Source organism: Chenopodium album, chromosome 2 (assembly GCF_948465745.1).
Source record: "Chenopodium album chromosome 2, dcCheAlbu1.1, whole genome shotgun sequence".
Taxonomy (NCBI): domain Eukaryota; kingdom Viridiplantae; phylum Streptophyta; class Magnoliopsida; order Caryophyllales; family Amaranthaceae; genus Chenopodium; species Chenopodium album.
Window position 1 is genome coordinate 8,435,779 of NC_137835.1, and position 21,381 is coordinate 8,457,159.

At 34.5% G+C, this 21,381-nt stretch overlaps 2 protein-coding genes across 3 annotated transcripts; one reads left to right on the plus strand and one right to left on the minus strand.

Annotated features, from left to right (window-relative positions):
* Window positions 1-208: 208 nt before the first annotated feature.
* LOC145595241 (DEAD-box ATP-dependent RNA helicase 8-like) lies at window positions 209-16,721 on the plus strand. 2 transcript variants are annotated; one of them, XM_081651634.1, is made up of 10 exons: window positions 209-783; window positions 5,763-5,823; window positions 8,024-8,258; window positions 8,440-8,678; window positions 10,196-10,447; window positions 10,538-10,718; window positions 13,733-13,821; window positions 13,910-13,983; window positions 14,059-14,151; window positions 16,227-16,721. In XM_081651634.1, exons 1-9 carry the CDS (start codon window positions 446-448, stop codon window positions 14,135-14,137), a joined length of 1,548 nt encoding a protein of 515 aa, XP_081507760.1. In that variant the 5' UTR covers window positions 209-445; the 3' UTR covers window positions 14,138-14,151; window positions 16,227-16,721. The 2 variants fall into 2 exon arrangements, with proteins under 2 accessions (XP_081507760.1, XP_081507753.1); XM_081651627.1 differs by having other exon boundaries at window positions 16,262-16,721.
* Window positions 16,722-18,615: 1,894 nt separating this feature from the next.
* On the minus strand, window positions 18,616-20,935 carry LOC145595257 (remorin-like). The gene is made up of 5 exons (XM_081651646.1): window positions 20,632-20,935; window positions 20,110-20,187; window positions 19,886-19,973; window positions 19,300-19,381; window positions 18,616-19,016 (listed from the first exon to the last, which is right to left on the minus strand). The coding sequence occupies exons 1-5, from the start codon at window positions 20,777-20,779 to the stop codon at window positions 18,822-18,824; spliced, it is 591 nt and encodes a 196-aa protein (XP_081507772.1). The 5' UTR covers window positions 20,780-20,935; the 3' UTR covers window positions 18,616-18,821.
* Between the last annotated feature and the right edge of the window lie 446 nt (window positions 20,936-21,381).

Below are 21,381 nucleotides of genomic sequence, written 5' to 3' on the forward strand. Positions count from 1 at the left end.
TCACAACTCACAAGCTCAGAACAATTAAAGAAGTTCTCTCACAAGAGGTCTACATTAAAAGGTCATTTCTAACATATCTTCTTAAAAAAAAAAGGGAAATTTAGTCAAAATCTGTTTGTCACAAGTCATGTCTACTCAATGAAATTAGGCGAACAGATAAAACTTGACAAAACCCTCTCGTCACAAGTCACAAGACTCACAACTCACAAGAAGAAAGCAATCATCCAGTAAAAAAAGTATACGCAGTGAACTACTAAAGTCCCACAACACCCACTCCCTCTTAGGCTCTTACTCCCTCCTAAAGAATGTTCCATTTTCATTTCTTCTTAGATCCAAAATAATACTCCATCAAAATTCTTCGTTCAAAATAAAAATCACTCACTACTACACTCTCTTTCTCTCTCATCGTTTACTCTTCCTTTGACCTTCATTACTCCAGATTCCGATGAACCACAACTCTCGTCCGAGGTTTCCGCCGGGGATCGGCAACGGTCGCGGCGGTTATGTGCAGCAAAACCCTAATTTTCAAAATAGGCCGCCGTATCACCACCAACAACCGCAGCAGCAACCTCAGTATGTGCCGCGCAACGCGCCGCCGCAGAATCAGCATCAGTATCAACAGCAGCAGCAGCAACAAGTGCAACAACAGCAGCAACAGCAACAGCAGCAGCAGTGGATGATGAGACGTCCTGCTAATTCTGCTACTGATGGTGGTTCTAATCAGTCTTCTGTTAATCAAGTTGAGAAATCTATGCAAACTGCTTCTTCTGGTGTGGATTCTAGGTATTGTTTTTTTATCCCAATTTTAGGGTTTTTTGTTTGATTGTTTTGTGATTTTTGATGTTTTTGGAATTTATATGATATTGTGTAACTGTTGAATGAGGGATTGTGATTGTGGTTACTTTTAATTGATTTAGTCTCTTATGGAGTAGAATTGGAGAGTAAGATTTGGGTTTTTTCAGACTTTGAAATTTGGAGTTGTAAGTAGTGGAGCGTTTATTCAGGAGACACTTTGCGATTATTGATTCAATTTTGGTGTTTTGGAAATTAGAATAAGAGTGAAGATCTGTTTTAGGGCATTTGATTTGGTTTTAGAGTGGAGACCTGATTGAGGACCTTTTGAATCAAGTAGATGTTTGATTTGTCTTGTGACCGAGTACTGCTTGCAAAAAACACCCTTTATGTTGCCTGGATTCTTGGTTCTCGCTTTGTTTACCTTGTTTGTAGCTGGATAGGATGACTCAGGTAAGCTGTGACATTGTGAAGCAGGTAAAATTGGATGGAAGTTTGGTTTCTTAAAAGAGATGGGAATTCTCCTTACGACAACTATTCTTTGCCAGAGTACAAGTATCTGCAGGTCCTATCATGATTGACTCTTGGCTTCTTTGATTACATTCCGATTTTTACCCTCTCAGCCTCTCATCATTAATGGATGGATAAGTCATTTGTAGGTTGTCAGTGTATTTGTGCTGAATTGTTATAATATTGGGGTTCGCTTGCTCTGACTATTTCAAATGGGATAATCGACATAATTATTATAAGATGAGCATCTTAAAGTATATGTTCATTTTGATGGCCGTATTTAGAATTTTAAATGAAGTTCTTTGTTTTTATAGTACATTAGTACTTGAGAGTGGATGGAGTTATGCTTTAGGTGGATAATGTGGGGGTTTGGTGCTTGAGGACTAGATTGAGATCTTGGCATTTGGTTGTTATACTTATGATAATCTACCATTTACGATTTGTAATGCTACATCCCATGTCCAAAACACGCCTAGGTGGCTATTTTCTCATTTATGTTATAGACTACAATCTTGAGACTAATAGGTGAATGGTGAACAAAATTTCAAATTTGATTTGGTATGAAGGTACTCTATATTACCATGATCCTACATTCCCAAATGCTATCTAAATCCTCATTTAACCAGCATGTTTGTGGCAGTGTTAGTGTAGACTCTAGAGATATAGTTTGGGTGTACAGTTCCTATGTAAAGTTGTTCATTTGTGTACAGGCTAACAGGCTATTAAATATTAATGGTATAGTCCATGCTTTGTGGTACATGGTACAATGGTTTACTTCTAGACTAATTTTACCAAATCAGGTAGTAAATTGTGTTGTTTTACCAATTCCACTTACTAAACCATACCATGACTTAGGTTACCTTTAATGAACATAACTCATGGGGCATTTATGTAAATTAATTGTGAAGTGATAGACTTGAGTTTATAAGAGTTAGTGAGGCAATATTTTGTTGAAGTTAAGTTATATGGGCAATTATTATGGTATTTTATTGAAAAAGGTGATAAGAAAGTAGATGATGGGGATCAAACTAGGATATTAAATAGTAAAAATAATGGGTTCTTTCTTATATAAGAAAGTGAGTGAGTAGAATTTTGTAATATTTGTTTGCTTTAAGTTGATGATTTTGGAATTTTATAGCCATATTGTATTATATAGAGACAAATTGAAGAGAGAAAAACTAAGAACTTACCGCCATTGCTCATTGGAAATAATTGTCATAAACAACTAGTTGGTGATTACAACTGTTCAATTTCTATCTAAAAAGGCTTATTTTAGTAGAGCTTGTTTTATAAGTTTTATGCAAAGTAGGAGGATGCTAAAGGTAAGGAAAATAATAGGCTAAATCAAGGGTTCATAAGGATTTGAAATTTATAAGATATCTAGGAGGAGACAAATGATGACCAAGGACTTTTATAACATGAGGTGCTAAAGAGTAAGAACCAAAGAATTCTTGTTTTGAGTAGTGAAGGGAATCTTTTGGTGAGCTATGTTATAGAGTAGTAGGTGTTATTGCAGACTTTTCATTTGAGAATCAAGAAGTTGGAATTGCATGGAAGGATTAAAATTTATAGGTAGAGAAAATTTTGAAAAAAAATTAGGATAAGGAAAGCATTTGTGCTGGATGTTATTCTTATTGAGGTTTGGAGAAGCCTAGGGAAGGGTTTGGTTAATCCACATTCATGCCTATTTAAGAACAAAATAGATAGGAATAAAGCTTACGTCATACCATGAAATTGTGGGAAAGAGTGTTTAACATTGATCGAGTAAATATACTAACATTATAATAAATTAGTTTGGGTTTATGTCGAGACAATATGAATAGTAGTTGTCCATTTGCAGAGGCAAATAATGGAGTATTATAGGGAAAGTAAGAAGGATTTGCACCTTTATTTATTTATCTTATTTAGATAAGGCATATGACAAAAAATCAAGAGGGGCTTTGGTGGGTAATGATGTAGGAAAGAGTATCACGCAAGTATGGGCCTAGTTGATGGTATATATCGTGATGTGAAAACATTTGGTAGTGGAGCAACAAAATATTTCCCTATTACGATCAGTTTACGCTAAAAACTACCCTAAGCTCTTCCTCTTTGCAATAGTTTTAGACATAATAAGGTTTATCTAAAATGAGATACTATGGTGTTTGTTTTTTGTGGATGATATTGTGTTGGTTGTGATGAGACTAGAGTTATGGTTGATGGTTAGCTAGAGTGTTAGGATACAAAGGCTGTAGTCTTGAGGTTTACTCTAAGTAGGAGTTATTAGTTCCTGATTGATAACTGGCCTGCTGGAGTTGTTAGTTTTGGGCTTTTGGCCAATGATGTTATAGTGCCTTGCCAATGCAGAAAGCCGATGTCCATCCTTCAACTTGGTAGGAAGCTAATATCCCATTGCACTTCTGAAGCTCCTTGGCAAATTTCCCAATATCATTACTCCCATAGCATTATATGTATCTTTGTGGAGAAATTTGGAAATAGATAGGTAAATACGTCAAAAAAAAAAAAAATCGTTACTTTCAATTTGGGTGGGAGGGGGAGAGGGGGAAAAGTAGAATGATATTTTTGGTCAAAGTTCATCTTTTAAATGAACTTTGAAAACATTGTGAGCTTAATCAAAGTCTTTATATTCAATATGGTTGTATACTCCGCTCCTCTCCCCTCTGAAGTATATTCCAAGCTTTTAGTTAGCTGTGAAACTAATAAGGTTCAAATCTGTTTTTTTCTTTCAAACATATATGAGTTGTCTTCATCTTGTCTGCCACATGTTTTTTTAACTTTATGTGCTTCCCACCACCCATACCCCAAAATATGGTGTTGTGGTGCAGGTATGACACTTTGTGTTAATCCAAGGTCATTGTTGTTTTCATTTTTGAGAGCAGACATATCATAAATATCTCATAACATGCTGATGGAAATCGTAAGAAATATATTATTAGACTTGTATGGCAAACTGCTTACAATATGTTCCCTTAATTTGGAATCAATTTTCACATTATTCTTGTCCCTCTTAATTAAAGATTGTTAGGAAATAAGGGTGTAATTGTGTTTGATTACTGTGGAACAAGTTAATGAAAAATAGGAACGAGAAAAGCAATAAAGAAGATAAACAAAGAACACAAGAATTTAGGTGGTTCAGTCAAATTAGACCTACATTCACAGATGGGAAATTCGAGAGCTTCTTCACTGTAATGGAGAAAAACGAGAGAATAATATAAGGAGTCTTAAATCTTAATGGCTTTATAAGGTGTGATCCAATTGATTAACTAAAGGGTTTTTTTTATAGCATAAGAAAACCATGTTAAAACTCAAAATTGTTCTCCTAGTATACTCAACAGCCGTCATAGAAGTAATATAGTTTTAGGAAATATTCCATTAACCACGTAAGCTTAAAATCCAAACTAAAAACTGATTGACGTGCCTCTTTTTGGCACAGGCGTCCCTTTCGAGTCAGCATCGTCTGTTCTTTGTAGAATGACCTTAACTTTCTCGTTTCTTTATCTAAATTGAGCATATGACCTATCCTTGGAAGTTCTTCCAAACAAGCTATGACCTTTAACTTGAATCACCTCAAAATTACTTATAGTTTGAGAGATATCCGCTTTCAAAGTCAGCTCTACTATATTTTAAGTCGCAAATTAACAAGGATATACCATGAATTTACTAAAAAACCCTTTATATTGGTTTTCTCATCCTCATCGTCTATCTTACTCTACTTTAGTGAGGTATGATGAGAATTCTAACCATGAATTATCTATGATTTTGTAAGCATGGCAATTTTTTTTTTTAATACATCCCAAAGTAACATACTTATTTCCAAACAAAAGGAGTAATTTTTTTTTATTTTATATAATACTTAGTTTATAAAGCGTGCCTAGGCATAATGGTATTAGCGCTGTAAGGCATGAAAGTTGGCACCCTAGCTATGTTTGCTGCAAAGACCTACTAATGGTGTGCACCTATGCGCTTCTTTCTAGGCTGCCATGTGACTTTGCATGGGTCAGATTTACTTCGATTCTAGAGGAGAGAGAAACCCCACATTCCCCAATTCTGTTCAAAGAACCCTAGCTATCGGTCACATGGCCTTTTTCACCTTATTATCAGAATTTTGTTTGTAGACTTATTTAATAGAAACTATTTTTTTTTTATTAAAAAAAAATTGTGCCGCACCTAAAGAAGGCATGCTCCTTCACCTCATGCCTTTAAAAACTAAGATATAATGAATGAGTGTTTTCAGATGAATTAGTGGTCAAACTTGAATCAGGAAAAAATAATAAAGGCTTATTTTGGAATGCAGGGAGTGTAATTCGTGTCTTGTTTGCCAGATCAATGAGATTGCTACTGTTTTATAGTTATGGATGTCAAAAGTAATTGATATATAAATATCATGTACTTGTGTTTCTTTAATACGATTCTAATTATGAAGGTTGTTGTGATGTGATTTAATATTGCCTTTGGTTCAGTTCCCAAGATTGGAAGGCAAACCTTAAGCTTCCACCTGCTGATACCCGTTACATGACAGAGGTACGGCATATATACTTGCCAATTTATGCTTGTTTCACATCAGTTACACATTGGTGTCTGCATATTGCTTCCCCAGGATAACTGTAGCTGGCTAAACAAGAATTGTAGATTGCCAAATTTTTGATTTTGAGGAGTTGTGGTTGCAAGAAAAAAAAAAAAAAATCAAGACTGAATTGTTAAACCTAAAAAATTATTTCCTGACTTTCAGGATTTTATATTAGAATAAGGTGATGTAAGTTCAATTTTTTTTTAATCGAAAAAAAAAATCTTAACAAATATAAAACAAGGTGGACCAGAACTGAAAGAGTCTTGTAACTGGTGGACTTGTAAGTAGCCTTGAGAAAAATTATTTAGCAAGTTATCTTTTTTTGTGACAAGTTTGAAAATGGCCTTGACGCATGTAGAAAATTATACCTAGTTATTTGCAAGTCAAGTAGCTTGCCAGCTTGGAGTCGTGTAGCCTTTTTAAAAACAGAAAGTCTTCCTATTATATTGATTAAGATTTTTGCTTTGCACAATCATTTTAAACAGTAGACGGATGAAAGAAGTGCAGGAGATGAAATCATGAGGGCACGATTAAGATTCTAAGAACCTAAAATAGCTTTTATTTATTTATTTTTTTTTTTAATGATAGAGTCTCTAACATTTCACGCATTTCAAAAAAAAGCCCCCTCATCTTAGGGTGAAGTCTGTAGCTTTAGTAATTGATTGCGTTGCAGCGGGAATTGAACACTTAATTCATTTTGATGCTGTCATACACTTATACGTGCTATCTTTTGTTACATCCACTTTTCTTGAAATTTCTTAATGTTACCAAAAGACAATCTTTCATGATTAATTCCAGTATTATATAATGCTTTCTCCGTTATAAGTTAGTTGACGCAGTTCACTTAGGCACGTTTGTCTATGCTTAACTTCAAATAACATTATCTTCAATTATGTACAACCAAAAATTATACAAATTTGATGTTTGTAAAATATATGTTCAGACTGTTCAAACATGACCCTTTACAACTATGTGTGTTTTTGGGAAAATTCACATAATGATGTCAAAGTAACTTGTATGAATAGTAGTGAAAGTCAAAATGTGTTAACTAAATTGTAATGAAGGAAATATAAGAATTGGGATAAATGGGAAGGAAAAGGTGAGTTAGGGAAAACAGGCTTATGGCTTTGGAATTTGGAGTAGTGACACTGCCACCCTTGGTAAATTACATGAATTCTGTTTTCTTCTTCGGAAAGCAATAATGCACTAACAACATTGAAAGAAGTTATATTATAAAGGTACTTGGTGTTGTTGGGGGAAGTCGAGACATTATGAGCTTGTGATGTGGGTAGTGTATCTAGGCACGGTTGTTTGTGAATTCCTATAGAGTTTTGGAAGTGGGAAAGTATTGGCGCATAGGACTTATTTGTTTTGAAACAAATAGGAATAAAAACAAATAGGAATTTTAAGTTGTAAATGCTAACATGAGTATAAAGTACCGTTGAAGGAATTTTAAGTTGTAAATACTAACATGAGTATAAAGTACCGTTAAATAGGTAAATAGTATCATTAAATGCTGTAGTGGTATAATTATTTTTCTAATAGTACAAAAAAGTATGTAAATTGTACGTCAAATGTTCTACCACTGTGAGATTTAATAGTACTAATAAGCAACCTATACTCTAATGGTATATATACATGCATAATGCATTACTGTACACAAAAAGTACCACTATAATCATTAAAAATACCTTTATGAATGTCAAATTACTAATTTACCCTCCTATGTGTTTCCAAAACACATAGAAGCTATGCGCCAAGATGATAGGTAGGTTGATATTCTGTTTTGCTCATGTAAGAATTTCGCAAAAAGTGTGGCTTTATATGCATCCCTATGTGTTATTATATAATCATGCTCCCTCTGTTTAGCCTCATTTTGCATACGTATAAGTATATATTATGCAGTAAGACATATGGATGCAATTACATTGAATCCCTACTTGATGTAGCCACGAATACTTGGTAAAAGTTAAGGCTGTTGTATCTCTATTTAATGTTATGAATCTTATGATTATACTTCGTAGTCCAAACATTTATTGAAAAATAAAATCTTTGATGGATTCTGATTTTTACTGAATTTTATCTCTAAGAGGCTCTCATAAAATGCTACTTGCTGGTTGATTGTAAGCTGATGTATAATTCACCCTGGATCAGGATGTCACTGCTACAAAAGGAAATGAATTCGAGGATTATTTCTTGAAACGTGAGCTACTCATGGGTATATATGAAAAGGGATTTGAACGTCCTTCCCCAATCCAGGAGGAAAGTATCCCGATTGCGTTAACAGGAAGTGATATTCTTGCCAGAGCTAAAAATGGAACTGGAAAAACAGCTGCATTTTGCATCCCTGCTCTGGAAAAAATAGACCAAGACAACAATGTAATTCAAGGTGATAACCAGTATTAATTATTCCAGCATCTGCCCATTTGGGTAGCCTAACTAAGCTTTATTAGTTTCTGACTTTATAAAAATAAATTATTCTAGCATCTAAGCATCGCTGCCTCAGCTGCATATTCTATTGATAATTACTTGTCTAGTAGCTCAATGGGTGTCCTGGTTGTTCACTGCAGCTGTTATACTCGTTCCCACTAGAGAGTTGGCCCTTCAAACATCACAGGTATGCAAAGAGCTTGGCAAGCATCTAAAGATCCAAGTTATGGTCACAACAGGAGGGACTAGTTTGAAGGATGATATTATGCGTTTGTATCAACCAGTGCATTTGCTGGTTGGAACACCAGGAAGAATACTAGATCTTGCAAAGAGGGGCATATGCGTTCTAAAAGACTGCTCCATGCTTGTAATGGATGAGGTATTTCCATATTTGCCTGAATATTTAGTGTTGATTCCTTCCACTTTGTTCATTCTGCAAGTCCTTGCCAAATGCACTCTCTGCCCAGACCTATCATCATTTTGAAGTATATAAATTCATGTTAATCTTAACATGCTAACCTTAGTAAAGTTTTTATTTTATGAAGCACGGAAATCCTGGGGCAGGTGTTTTTTTAGCTCCATTTGCATTCCCCTTGATGTTTCCAGAATGTTCCAGGCACTCAAAATGTGTACAATACTAAATTTAGGGTGGCATACAGCTCATTTCTGGTTGTTGGAAGTTGAAACGTCTAATAGTGATATTATGAGGACATTTTGAGACAGAATTGTAGCTCATGCATGGGTCTTATTTGTTTTATTATTATTCTTAGAAATGTCTTAAGAAAAAATAGTAGTTGCATTAATTTCCTGAGCAATCCCTCAGGACCATGAAGAAGAATCCTTGCCCTCACTCACTCTATTTTTGTCAGTTTGTTGGCTCTCTGTTAACATTTCTGGCCCGGGCTTCCCCAGAAAGGTTCTTCCGGCAAAATTAGAGTCAGTTGTCTGGTCAAAGTTTGTCTCAGGCAACTTTCTTATTTTCTTTGTCTTCGTATTCATTATCCTGTCAGTTACCATATTTGTGAATGACCAGTGAGGCAAAATGTTAGGAAGAAGGGATGGGGGACTGGGGAGAGCAGTTGATACTTGATATAGGGATGGCAATGGCCAATGGGTCTAGTTTACTATCCTAATTTAAGGGTATGGGTCTAGGTTCAAATTTTGAGATTTGACCATTCAATCACCCACCCTTAGTGCAACTGTGGACTGATGTTTTGTGTGGCTGCTGGCCCATTTAGGGTTTTTTTTTTTTTTTTGCGCATTTTATGTAATGAAAAAAAAAAAAATAGGCAATAAGGTTCTATAAAAAATAGTATGTGAAGGATCCATATCGGATCCTAGACCTTGGCCATACCCTATTATACCCTATGGGTCCAAGTAAGGGTTTTAGTTATTTAGAGCCCATGGGTCAGTGTAGGGTATGACTATACATAAAAAAAATAAAAAAAATATAGGGATTGAGTTTATTGTGCAGGTGTTATCGAACCCGCCCAAACCTTACCCATTGTCATCTCTAATATGATGAGTAACTTTGCAGAGGTGGTGGTGTTGGGTATTTAATATTTATTTAGTAAAAGATTAATGTGGGTTTTTTTATGGTTATTTTATTCTTTTTAATATATTATTTATTTTTGTATTTTCTTGTTTAGTTTTAAGGTAAGAATTTGTTTGTCCTTCTAGAGAAAAAGAATTGTTTTGTTTTTTCATAAAAGCAGCCCATGTATTTTTCTTAAAATGAATATTTCAAAATATATTGACTGATCATTTTCGACGCTATATTGCATTATTGATCTTGAGCGAATTCACTTTAAAGCTTTTTGAAGTTGAGTATCAAATGCTAAGCTATTCTGATTAGATGTGGATTTATCTGATGCTCCATGCTTCTTTTCTCTTCAGGCCGACAAACTTTTATCCCCTGAATTTCAACCATCCGTGGAGCAGTTGATTCGTTTTCTTCCTGGAAACAGGCAGGTTTTGATGTTTTCGGCTACTTTTCCCGTCACTGTCAAGGATTTCAAAGATAGATTCTTGCAAAAGCCATACGTAATCAACCTTATGGACGAGCTTACTCTCAAAGGTATTACACAATTTTATGCTTTTGTGGAAGAAAGACAGAAGCTCCATTGCCTGAACACGCTTTTCTCGAAGGTTTGTCCTTGTTCTATGTGCTAGTGTGTTTCTACTGTTTTTGCTTCATGTCTGAAGGCTCTCTGATATCGTTATGGGTTTGCTTTTCAGCTGCAAATAAACCAATCCATTATTTTTTGCAATTCTGTGAATCGCGTGGAATTATTGGCCAAGAAAATTACAGAGCTTGGTTATTCTTGCTTTTACATCCATGCTAAGATGCTCCAGGACCATCGAAATAGAGTATTTCATGATTTTCGCAATGGTGCCTGCAGGAACCTTGTCTGCACAGGTAATAGAAAACATGTGATCCTAATGTCATAAACAAGCCTTTCAATTGGTTTCTGGAGCTTTCTCCTTTTTCCTTGATAATTGGATGATTGTGTTTGGGCTATAGTACTAGGTTGGGTGACCATGGGAGTTCTTCGTTTTGCATATCCTCTGCTCCACTAACCCTGTATTAGTTAGTTGGAAGTGTTGTAAGATACTCTTTAATGATTAATTGATTTGTGTGATTTGGTCAGGATATTGTTTGTTTGTTTATGTTTATGTTTTTATTTTATTTTTTGTTTTTTATTTTTTCTATGGGCTATAATGCTATATACCTGAAGGACAAGGATGGTCTCTTAGTTTGGTGGACATAGAACTAGAGTGATGTCTAAGCAGTTGTGCTACTACCTTTCCTCTATCGCTTTCTTTGTAAGTGCTTGCAAGTATTCATTGGTTGTCATATTACGCATGGACCAGTGCTTGATTGGTTTCTCTTGAGAATAACAACCGTGCCCTATAATTCTATGTGCAAGGATATTGGAAAAGCATAATGATGATTCTTCCTCATATCCTATACGAGTGGAAACATACCTACTAATTATATCAAATGATTTAACCATAGTGGCATAGTGACAACTTGAAAAATAGAGCTACTTCATCATCACGTTCTAATTCATTTCGAGGGATATCAGATGTGACTGCTTATAGGCAATAGTATATATCCTCTTTTGGATATGTTAACACAAACTCTTCATTGCTTTCTGTAGGACTGGTGGGATCCTTTACTTTTAGTGCTGTGCTGATTAGTACTACTAGAATCATGTTTTTTGATCTTGTTGGATATTAGGGTGCGAGGATGTTGTTGATAATAGGTGTTTATATGTGGGATTGGAAGGGGCTACATGGATTTGCAATTTGATTTTGTTAGAAGTGAGGTAGAGCTAGACCTCTTAAGAGCAACTCTAACAGTGTAAAATTAGGACTAGCTTGCAATTTATGAAACTAATAAATAATTAGCTTAACCATTGGAATTGCATTACCAAATTAGCTGGGCAAAGCTATTTGCTTAGCTAAGCTAATTAGCTTAGCAAATTGTGGGAATTAAAAAAAATTAAATAAATAAAAAAAATTATTGAAAATTAGCTTAACCATTGTGGGATTAATTAGCTACAAGGTAGATTAGCTTTGCAATCCTAGGTGGTATGGCAAGCTAATTTCACAATTAGCTTACCATTAGAGTTGCTCTAACATTTGATGAAGATGCTGTCCTGCTTGGTGTTGTTTGTTTCGAGGGTGACTTGTCTTGACCGCATCGGAATTGGAAATTACTTCTTCCGTTTTTTATTAGATGCATCACTTTCTAAATATGGAAGTTTCAATTTAGATGCATCACTTTCCCCTTAAGTTAATAAATTCTTTCTATCTCTCTCCCATCACATGGTCCTCTATTTTTCTTTACCTAGGAGTCAGCAATTACAAAAGTGGTGCAACTAAATAAAAACGGAGGAAGTCTGTGTTTGGCCCCTTCTGCTTTGCAATGGGTCTTAATGCCTAGACAATAGTCATTTATACTATCTCTTTGATTTTTAGTCCTTCAATGCTTTGCTCAAAAGCTTTTCTTGATTTGTACAAAGATTTTATGCTTGTGATGGAAAGTAGTTTCCTCTGAAGTTTCCTTTAATCACTGCATCATCTTGTTGGATTGTTTGTGGTAACCCTGAATATGCTGCTCAAGTTTATGAATGGTCTTGCTATTGACAGCCACCTGACACTGTTACTGCTGTTGTAAAGTAATCATCTCTGGTTTTCTTTCTTCCCCTTTCTTTGTTTTCCCACTCTTTTGGCTCATCAATGATAAGTGTAGGGTTGTTCTTCTCCCGGAATCTTACCCTTTTTTCCCAACTCCCACTTTCATCTGTTTGGTCATTGACGGTGTTACCCAATACCCCCCACCCAATTGCAGAACACTTTTGCTCTACTCTACAATAATTTGGTAGCAAACGAACTGCATTCCGCGATATCAGCATATTCCCAATTGCAGATTAGGTAACACTTGTCTCCGTAGAAGAGTAAGGCAAAAGTGTCGTGGAAGACCACAGTATCAGAAGCAGCAATGGGAAGCAACAGTAGCAGTAGTGGCAACAGAGGGGTCTTTTAATGGTAGAAAGTGTTGTAGGTAGGTGCAAGTGTGCAACTACCACCACAGATTATAGTAGAGCTGTAGAGTAGAGGAGGTAAAGTGTATGAGAGAAAGTTGATCATGAGAGAATTCTCGAAATTTAGTCCTTACCTTTGTGTCTTGCGGGAGCCAAATCTTGTCCAAATAAAAGGTTTGGTAAGAAGTTTTATACTAAATGAAATTATTACTGTTATCCCTCCGCTGCACCCCCCCCCCCCCCCACCCCCCATCTCCCCTCTTCCTGGTTTTGTTCTTTCTCCCCTCTTCCTGGTTTTGTTCTCTCTCCTTGTTGATGTTTGTTAGATTTATTGGTAGTATGGAAAAGGAAGGAGTTGCACAAGGCATATTACTACTACTAATCAAACTCTCCTGCTCAGTTCATTTGTTTTTGGAAAACCCTGCCGTCATTTTTAAGGGTAAATTGAAAACAAAAAGCAGTTAACTCAGGGATACCATGGGCAATCCTAGAACCTCAGATTTGTTTCGGCTATTCATTCAAACTTTAGGGTTGCTGTACATAATTTAAACACTTTTTTAGTAAAGTATGGCTACACAGCCTTTTATAACTAGAGAAACAAGTGTTCTACTGGTCAATTGGTAATTGAAGAGTGGAAGTGCGTCATATACTAGATTTTGTTATTATTAATGATTATTCTTTTCTTTGCATCTGTTAATTACACTTGCATTAATATCCATAATTTCTTACTAATACTTTGCTTCTGTGGCAAAGTTTCAAATTACATGCTGGATTGCTCTTTTTCCTATGAGTATGTAGGATAGCTTCTCTATATTTCTGATTTTTGGCACTAGTAGGTGTTATGTGCTGACAGCTAGTGTTCTTGTTTGGCCTTTTTCAGATTTGTTTACAAGGGGTATAGACATTCAAGCAGTAAATGTTGTAATCAATTTTGATTTCCCAAAAAACTCAGAAACCTATCTGCACAGAGTATGTTAGGTTCTTTCTTTTAATTTTGGTCTGATGTATGTTTTATTATTCTCCCCTGGAATGTACTTAATGTCTATCTGCTATACAGGTTGGTCGTTCTGGAAGATATGGGCACCTTGGATTGGCTGTCAACCTAATCACATATGAGGATCGCTTTAACTTGTATGTTTTGTGAATTGACATTCACAGGGAGTGCCAACAATTAAATGTTAAGCAAAATTCTTTTTTTTTTTTCAGGTACAAGATTGAACAAGAGCTTGGCACCGAAATCAAGCAAATTCCTCCGCACATAGATCAGGGTATCTACTGCCGATAACAAATTGTTCTCTGGTGAGTTAGTGGGACAATAATCCACGTATGGTTTTTGTGGCTCCAAGTTTTTGTCTTTTCTTGTATGTTTAAATGTTTTTTGACTATTGTCTTTTTCATTTTTATAGCCCACATCCCTTATTTTAAAAAAAAAATCAGTGTGTTGGGGGGTGGAGGGGGAGGTGTTTTTTCGTGTTTGTATACGTTCAAAATGAATTCTGTGAGAGAGTAGCTACAGGTGTGAAGCTACTTTTGTTGAGGTAGTATTTTGCATGAATTCTGACACAGTTTGAGAGAAAGGGTTTTGGCATCAATGGTTTGACTTTTTTTTTTTTTTTTTCAGGATAGTACTTTTTATTTTTCCAAAAAGTACGAGACTGATTTGACTTCTGAACATACTTGAGTTATTGTGGTTTCTGAGGTGTTGTCCTCGTAATCACATTTTACTTGAGAGTTGAACTTTTTCATTGCAAGGATGTGTGCAACTGCCCCCCCACCCCCCATAATACAATATTGTTTCTCTATGCTGAATATCTTAGTGGTGTGATCTGATGTGATTGCATTACTGCTGATTAAAATTGTTTGTTTGGGATTGTGAATTGAATGGGTTATGAATTTGTGATTCCTTCTGAGAGTCTGTAGTTTAGGCCTTTAGGGTGCTTCCAATGATAGAGATTGCCATCTCCTGCTATTCTTGCGACTGGTTTTTAGTCTGTAGCTTGCTAACACTTGAAGATTCAAGAAAGTAACAATCAGAAGTTGTAGTTGCAAATAACAGCAATTTTTTTTTTTTTTTTTTTTAAATTTTTTTTTATTGTTTCCCTCGACTCACCTTTGTCTGTATTTACGTATGGCTGAGGTCCTCCTTTCCCTTTTTAGTGATTTCTCCATAGATCTTCCCTTCCTCTGCATGGGCTTGTTTCTTCTAATTGGCTCTGTGTGGAAATAACTTGCTTCTTCCTCAAAATATTTCGCCGGTCAATGCCACCCTTACTCCTGTTGCTCTTCTGGACCATACTCCCTCTACTCCTGTCAGTATGTAGGGACCAATTTCTTGTTTGCTCCTGTTGAGTACTCTGTTTGATACCCACACTTGTCAAAATTGAAGTTGAAGTAGTTTCTTCTTTATATCAGATGAACTTTGTTTCTTTTCGATATTCAAAATTGTAAGGAGTATATTGTTTGAAAATCAGTTTTGCAGTTAATTTGTAGATAAATTGAAACGAAAGTGAATCTTCCCTTATGGGATGAAAGATATCTTGCTATATACATCCTCCAAGAATTCAAGTTTGGGATTTTATTAAAACTAGATATGAACATGTGATGATTGTGATCATAAAACATCTGGTCTGATGTAAACTAGCTTTGCTGCTTGAGCTAATTTGAGTTTAATTGGATCAAATGACGCAAGAGATTAAGTTGTATCTAGAGTTTGATTAAACCATAAAGGTGTTTTTGGAATGAAGTTTATCAGAAATTATTAAGCTACAATAGCCTTTTTTTTTTTTTTTTTTTGTTGCAGTTAGCACTTATAATTATGTAAATTGGGCATATGTTGCCCAGACTTGGACTTGGGTGTCGTGTCAGATACGGTGTTGGATCCTCTTATACTCTAGATTTTATAAAATCATAGAAGGCAACTATATATTTGGGTGTAGTTTTGAACTGTTGAGGATCCAAGTTGCGTCATCTTACGTACAGCAGGGCGTTGAAGACAGTAGCAACATAGGTTGGGTCATATCTCATTGTAAGTAGTTCAATATTAAATAGAACAAGCACCCCCCCCCCCCCCCCCCCTTCTCTTCCTCCTCCCACTGCCCCTCCCCTCTTTCCTCCTCCCACTGTCTGTTCCTCCCCCGTGTGTGTGTGCACACTCAAATACACACAATTAGCCTCTGCCTCTTTGTTAGAAATGTCAAAGTTGGCAGTCTTGATGAGCACATTTCAATGGAAAAATGTATTTTCACATGCAAACTATGTTAGAAATTTAGCTGGATTTGCTGTGGATGGTTGGTTAAATGGATCAGTGTGTTCCTTCTTCCTTTTGCCTTTCTATATTGATTTTAAGTTTATCCATTGTAATTTCTCTCTGCAAGGGTGGACTGATGTTTGAGCATATTTCTGGTTCAAGGATCAATACAGAGGATGGAGAAGAAGCTAGCAACACTTTTTTAAGAGGCAGCTGAAGACCTGTGCTGATTTGTGAGATGATATTGAGGGGGTTGTCCATTAGACTTCCCTGAAATTGATGAAGCCCGACTGCTTGAAGACGCATGTTTGACAATTCACATATCCTAGCAGTGAAAAGGTTTCTGTAACTTCCTGTTTTTTTTTTCATATTCTTTATTCGCATTTAACTTTAGGCGTCAACTTTCCAAAAAGAAAAAGAAAAAAAAAAGAAAAAAATAATAAAAACCAAAAAAAAAAGGTAGGCATCAACAGCTTTAAACTTAGTTACATGTAGAGGGCTTTTAAATCTTGTACTTTTTATTTTTAATCCTTTTAGAGTTTAGACTGTGTATTCATCGTGTTGTTGCACATTAACTGTAAGGAGGTGGAATGTTACGTGATAGATGTTAAATTCCAGCAAACCACCAGAATCTGCTTCCATGTTCTGAGTGGAAGATGTTACTCTGCTGCATCAACCCTCTATATTGTGGTTTTTGTCCTCAAATTGCGCTTTGCCGTTGCAGCTTTTTTTTTTTTTTTTTTTTTGAAACCTTCAGCATATTCTCATTCGTTGTCATCGACAGCGATATAACTTTAGGGTCTTACTCGAGAAATGTGTGTCATGACTCATGATCGTCAAATTCATCACTGGTCGGTTCTCTCAACGGTCTATCTGTCTGTCATGGAGATGCCTTTGATCAGCAACGATACCACGCTTCTTAGATTGGAGCATGTTTTCGTCATTCTCTTAACAAGACAGTTATAAAGATGATGGAGGATGTCACCACATTCTTAATGTTTTGTGGAATATAAACTCTTTAAGTTAGCTGTCCAACTAAAAGGTACGAGTAATACCTCAAATGACAGCAAGCATAAGAAGAAACCAAAGATATTAAGAATTCTAGTTAGCACATGGGAAGTTGGAAGTTGTAGCCCTACCAACTTGGGTATGAATTGTCTGTCTTTAAGGGCAATTTTCAATAGTTGCAAAATTAATTTTGGACCTTTTATCATAATTTTCCAAAATGTTTTTATGATGAACGTTTTGCATGCAGTACAAGTGAGGTCAAATATATGCGAGATTGTGACCTTGTAGGATTTTTGTTTAAAGAAACAGGATTTTTAAAAAAATTTATTTTTGACAAAAAATTTGTTAATGATGAATTAGTGATAAATAAATTCTGGATTAGTTAGTCAAAGTATTTTGTTGACTAAATCGTAGAGAGCTAGTTTGTGCGTGACATGATTTAGGATGGATCATTGTCTATTGAAACAAACCAGCCTTATTTGAGGAAATGTAATGATGTCGTGTAATACTCTTGAGGCTTATCTGATTTGTAACACTTGTAAAGGAATTGGCAAGAGAATGATCATTAATACTACTGCTACATTATAAGCTAATCTTTATGTTAGGGCTATAGTGTAGAGAAGAGTCGATCCTAGGTCTTCGGTACTATGCTTGAAGTTAATTAAGATAGTTGACATTCATTCATAATGTTTCATTTGTGACGTATAACAAATTGATTTTATTTAAAGTCAATGATTTGACATGTAATAATACACTTCCTTCGTTATTTTTATTTGTAACAGTTAAACTTCTGCATTATTCACTTACTACTTTCGTTAACTTTTAGTTACAACTTTAGAATATTTTATATTTCACAAATAATACCTAAAGTTGCAACTAAAAGTTAACTGAGGTAGTACTTTACTTGGACTAAATTTGATGATTAATACTGTAGCTAAGAAGAAGAAAAAAAGTCATTTTATAAGATTTGCATCAATTAGTACTATTATAGTACGGAGTATGAGGTTTTATTGATTGATTTTTTAAATACGAAGTATATTTTTATTAACTCATGATTAAAAATATTAGAGGAATAAAATGTATTGACTCGTGAAATAAAATGTGAAACAACTTAAAACAGTTTAAAGAAATATCTAGGGAGTTTTCTTAATTTCTTTTATTGTTTGTGTTTGTCTTAAACTCAGTTAGTAAAAGTTGAAAGTTAGGGCAGTTTTTGGATGATGGGAGAAAAATTAGGAGAAGGTTAACCCTACCTCTAATGATATTGTTGGCACAACATTTGTTTTAAGTATGTCGGCAAAACATATCAAAATTTACACCCTTTCAATTTTTCACTTTTTCCCTAAAAAATTGACAGGAATATCACTTAGTAGTTGGTACCTGTTTTTTTCAAAAATGGGGCCTGAACTTCAGCCCCACCCTTCTTTAAAAATTGAAAAAAAAAATTAAAAACAATAAAAATAAAAGTGAAAATAATAAACTAAGATGATCAAAATTACCCATAATAATGTGCAAACAGTCACACTGAGCATAATTTACTGATAAGTAATTAACCACACCAGACAAAATTTTCACTGTACACATTGACAAACCAAATTCAGACACCCAAACAATTGAAACAAAAAAAAAAAAAAACTTATAAAAATAAATAAATTACACAATTACTTTTAATTTTTTTTTTTTTTTGTACTAGAATTAATTAATAAACCAGCAACTAAAAGCAGCCAAGAAATTTCTTTGGTACATGGCCAGTAACGCGGAATTTAGCAGCACATTCTTCTGCTTTAAGCAGCTCTTCTCCTTTATGGGCTTCAATCATTGCTCTCTTTTCTTCTGCTAATTTGTGCACTTCTGCCACCTTATTCTTCATTTTTTCTGCATACTCTGCCTTCTTTTTCTCCAATTTTTCCTGTTTCATTACACACGAGTTTCACTATTACTCCTTCCGTCCCAGAATATTAATAATGATACGACTAAAGGGTGCGGATATAATGTGACTATCATCAATTCATCAGTTATTCCTGTTTCATTACAGGATTATCACGAATACTCCTTCCGTCTCATATAATAATACGACTAAAAAGTGTTAGAGGAAAAAGGTTTTGACATAATGTGACTGTTATTTTCAGACCGTCCAAGTGTTTCAGAACTCGAAGTATTATCAATACATGTAAAGGTAAGATTTGAAGTACCTCCATATGTCTGAGTTCAGCTTCTAATGTAGCTTTCTTGCTCTTTTCCCAGGCTTCTACGTCTGACAGCTTTTTGCATGCCCTGTACATTAAAAACCCAGCAAATTAGTCATTTTTGTCAAAGCATATAAATTCTGGCAACTCCACTTTCATAAGCTAAGATTACTTCAAATATGATTAACAATTCACATAAAGTTGACAACTTCACAAAACTTGCAACTAAAGGATGATAAGTACAACTATACAACTATACAAGTTGTCAATAAAATTCATCAAACTATTGCTTAGGAGATCATCTATAATCTTAATACTCGTATCGATTTTCTAAAATGTGTTGTTCATGACCACTTGTTAAGTTTCATCATACTCCGTATTTTAAATTTAGGATATTTCTATAGTAGATAAACCGTAATAACTATCCATGGACACTCGTTAGAAAAACCGTTCTATAATAATTAATACAAAGTATATAACTATATGAATCACCCTCCAACAGTCCAACTGATGTACTAGAAGTATGGAGGTTATAATAAAACTAGTAAACAAAATTATGGTTAGCAGATACAATTAAAAAAAAAGTACATACTTGTTTTCTGCCTTGGATTTTTCACTTTCTTCCCATGCTTTGACAAGGGCCAATTTCTTGTCTTCTTCAACCTTTGCCATCACAACATCTGAATTTTGCAAAGATTAATAATAATTCAGTTTATTTTAATTTTAACCAAAAATACAGAATTATTTTTTGTAACCTAAAATTTAAAAGAGTAATAATAAATAAAAATATTTTTAAAAAAAAAAATGGTAAAATACCTCTGTCAATTGAACCTCCTGAAGGTTTTTTCTCAGGTGCTGGAGCTGGTGGAGGTGTTACTACTGGTACAATAGCCTCTGCCATAATTACAAAAATTAATCACTTATTAACACCAAAATTACTTCATATTATCAACAAAAAAAAACAAAAAAAAAACAAAGAAATCAATTAATTAAATAAAACTAGGGGCTAAAGCTTGGAAACTACAAAATTCTTCAAATTAAAAGAACTTTAGGCTAAAATAAGTAAGCATTTAAACCAAAATAACTAACATTTAATATCACTTCAAATTAAGCAAAAATGAGTAATCAATTAAACAAAGGCTAAATATTGTAAGAAAACTAAACTAAACTAATTCAAACCTCACAAAATTTTCACTAAAATTAACAAAAAAATTAATCAATGGCTAAATACTGTAAGAAAATTAAACTAAACTAATCCAAACCTCACAATTTTTTCACTAAAATTAACAAAAAAATTAATCAATGAAAACAAATTATGGGTTAGAGAAGAAATTTTACTTTCATCAGCAGGAGGAGGCTTGGAGTCAGAATCTTTGTGATCAGAAACAACAGGAATCACACTCTTTTCTTCACTAACATCTTTTGATGTTTCTTCAACAGTTTGTGTTTTCACTTCTTCTACTTTCTTTTGTTCTTCTTCACCCATTTTTTCTGTTATTTTTGGTTACAAAAATTATGAATTTTTTTGGTTGAAAATTGAAGAAAAAACCAGAAAGAAATGAAATGAGAGTGGTAGGAGAGAAAGAGAAACAGAGGAGATGATAAAGAGAGGTGGAGGGCAGGTTGAAATTATAGGAGTTTATAATAATAATTTATTGTATGATGTGCCAGGAGAGCATATCAAAGATACAGCTGATATTTACCAAACTATTTTTATTTTTATTTCTAAAATTATTAAAATTTCATCATTTTTTATTATAAAAATTATTATTTTGTTCTGTTGTGTTGTGTTGTGTGTAGGTATGAGTTGTGTTAGATACTGTATCAAAAATAGCATGAAGACTTGTACTATTTGTTATAGGTTTGTTATGGTTTGTTCTACAGAATCTTGACTTTCATGGAAATAATCTTCTTTTAATGGTAACCCCAACTAGGACTTCTAGGAAGATTTTGGGGTGGTCAGATGGAGTTATATACACCCGGGTGTACGATATACCCAAGGGTATTTGTTTGTTTATTTGATGATAAAATGAGCAATAATCATCGAAATGAGCAAAAAATACTTTTGGGTGTACCTTACACCCGGGT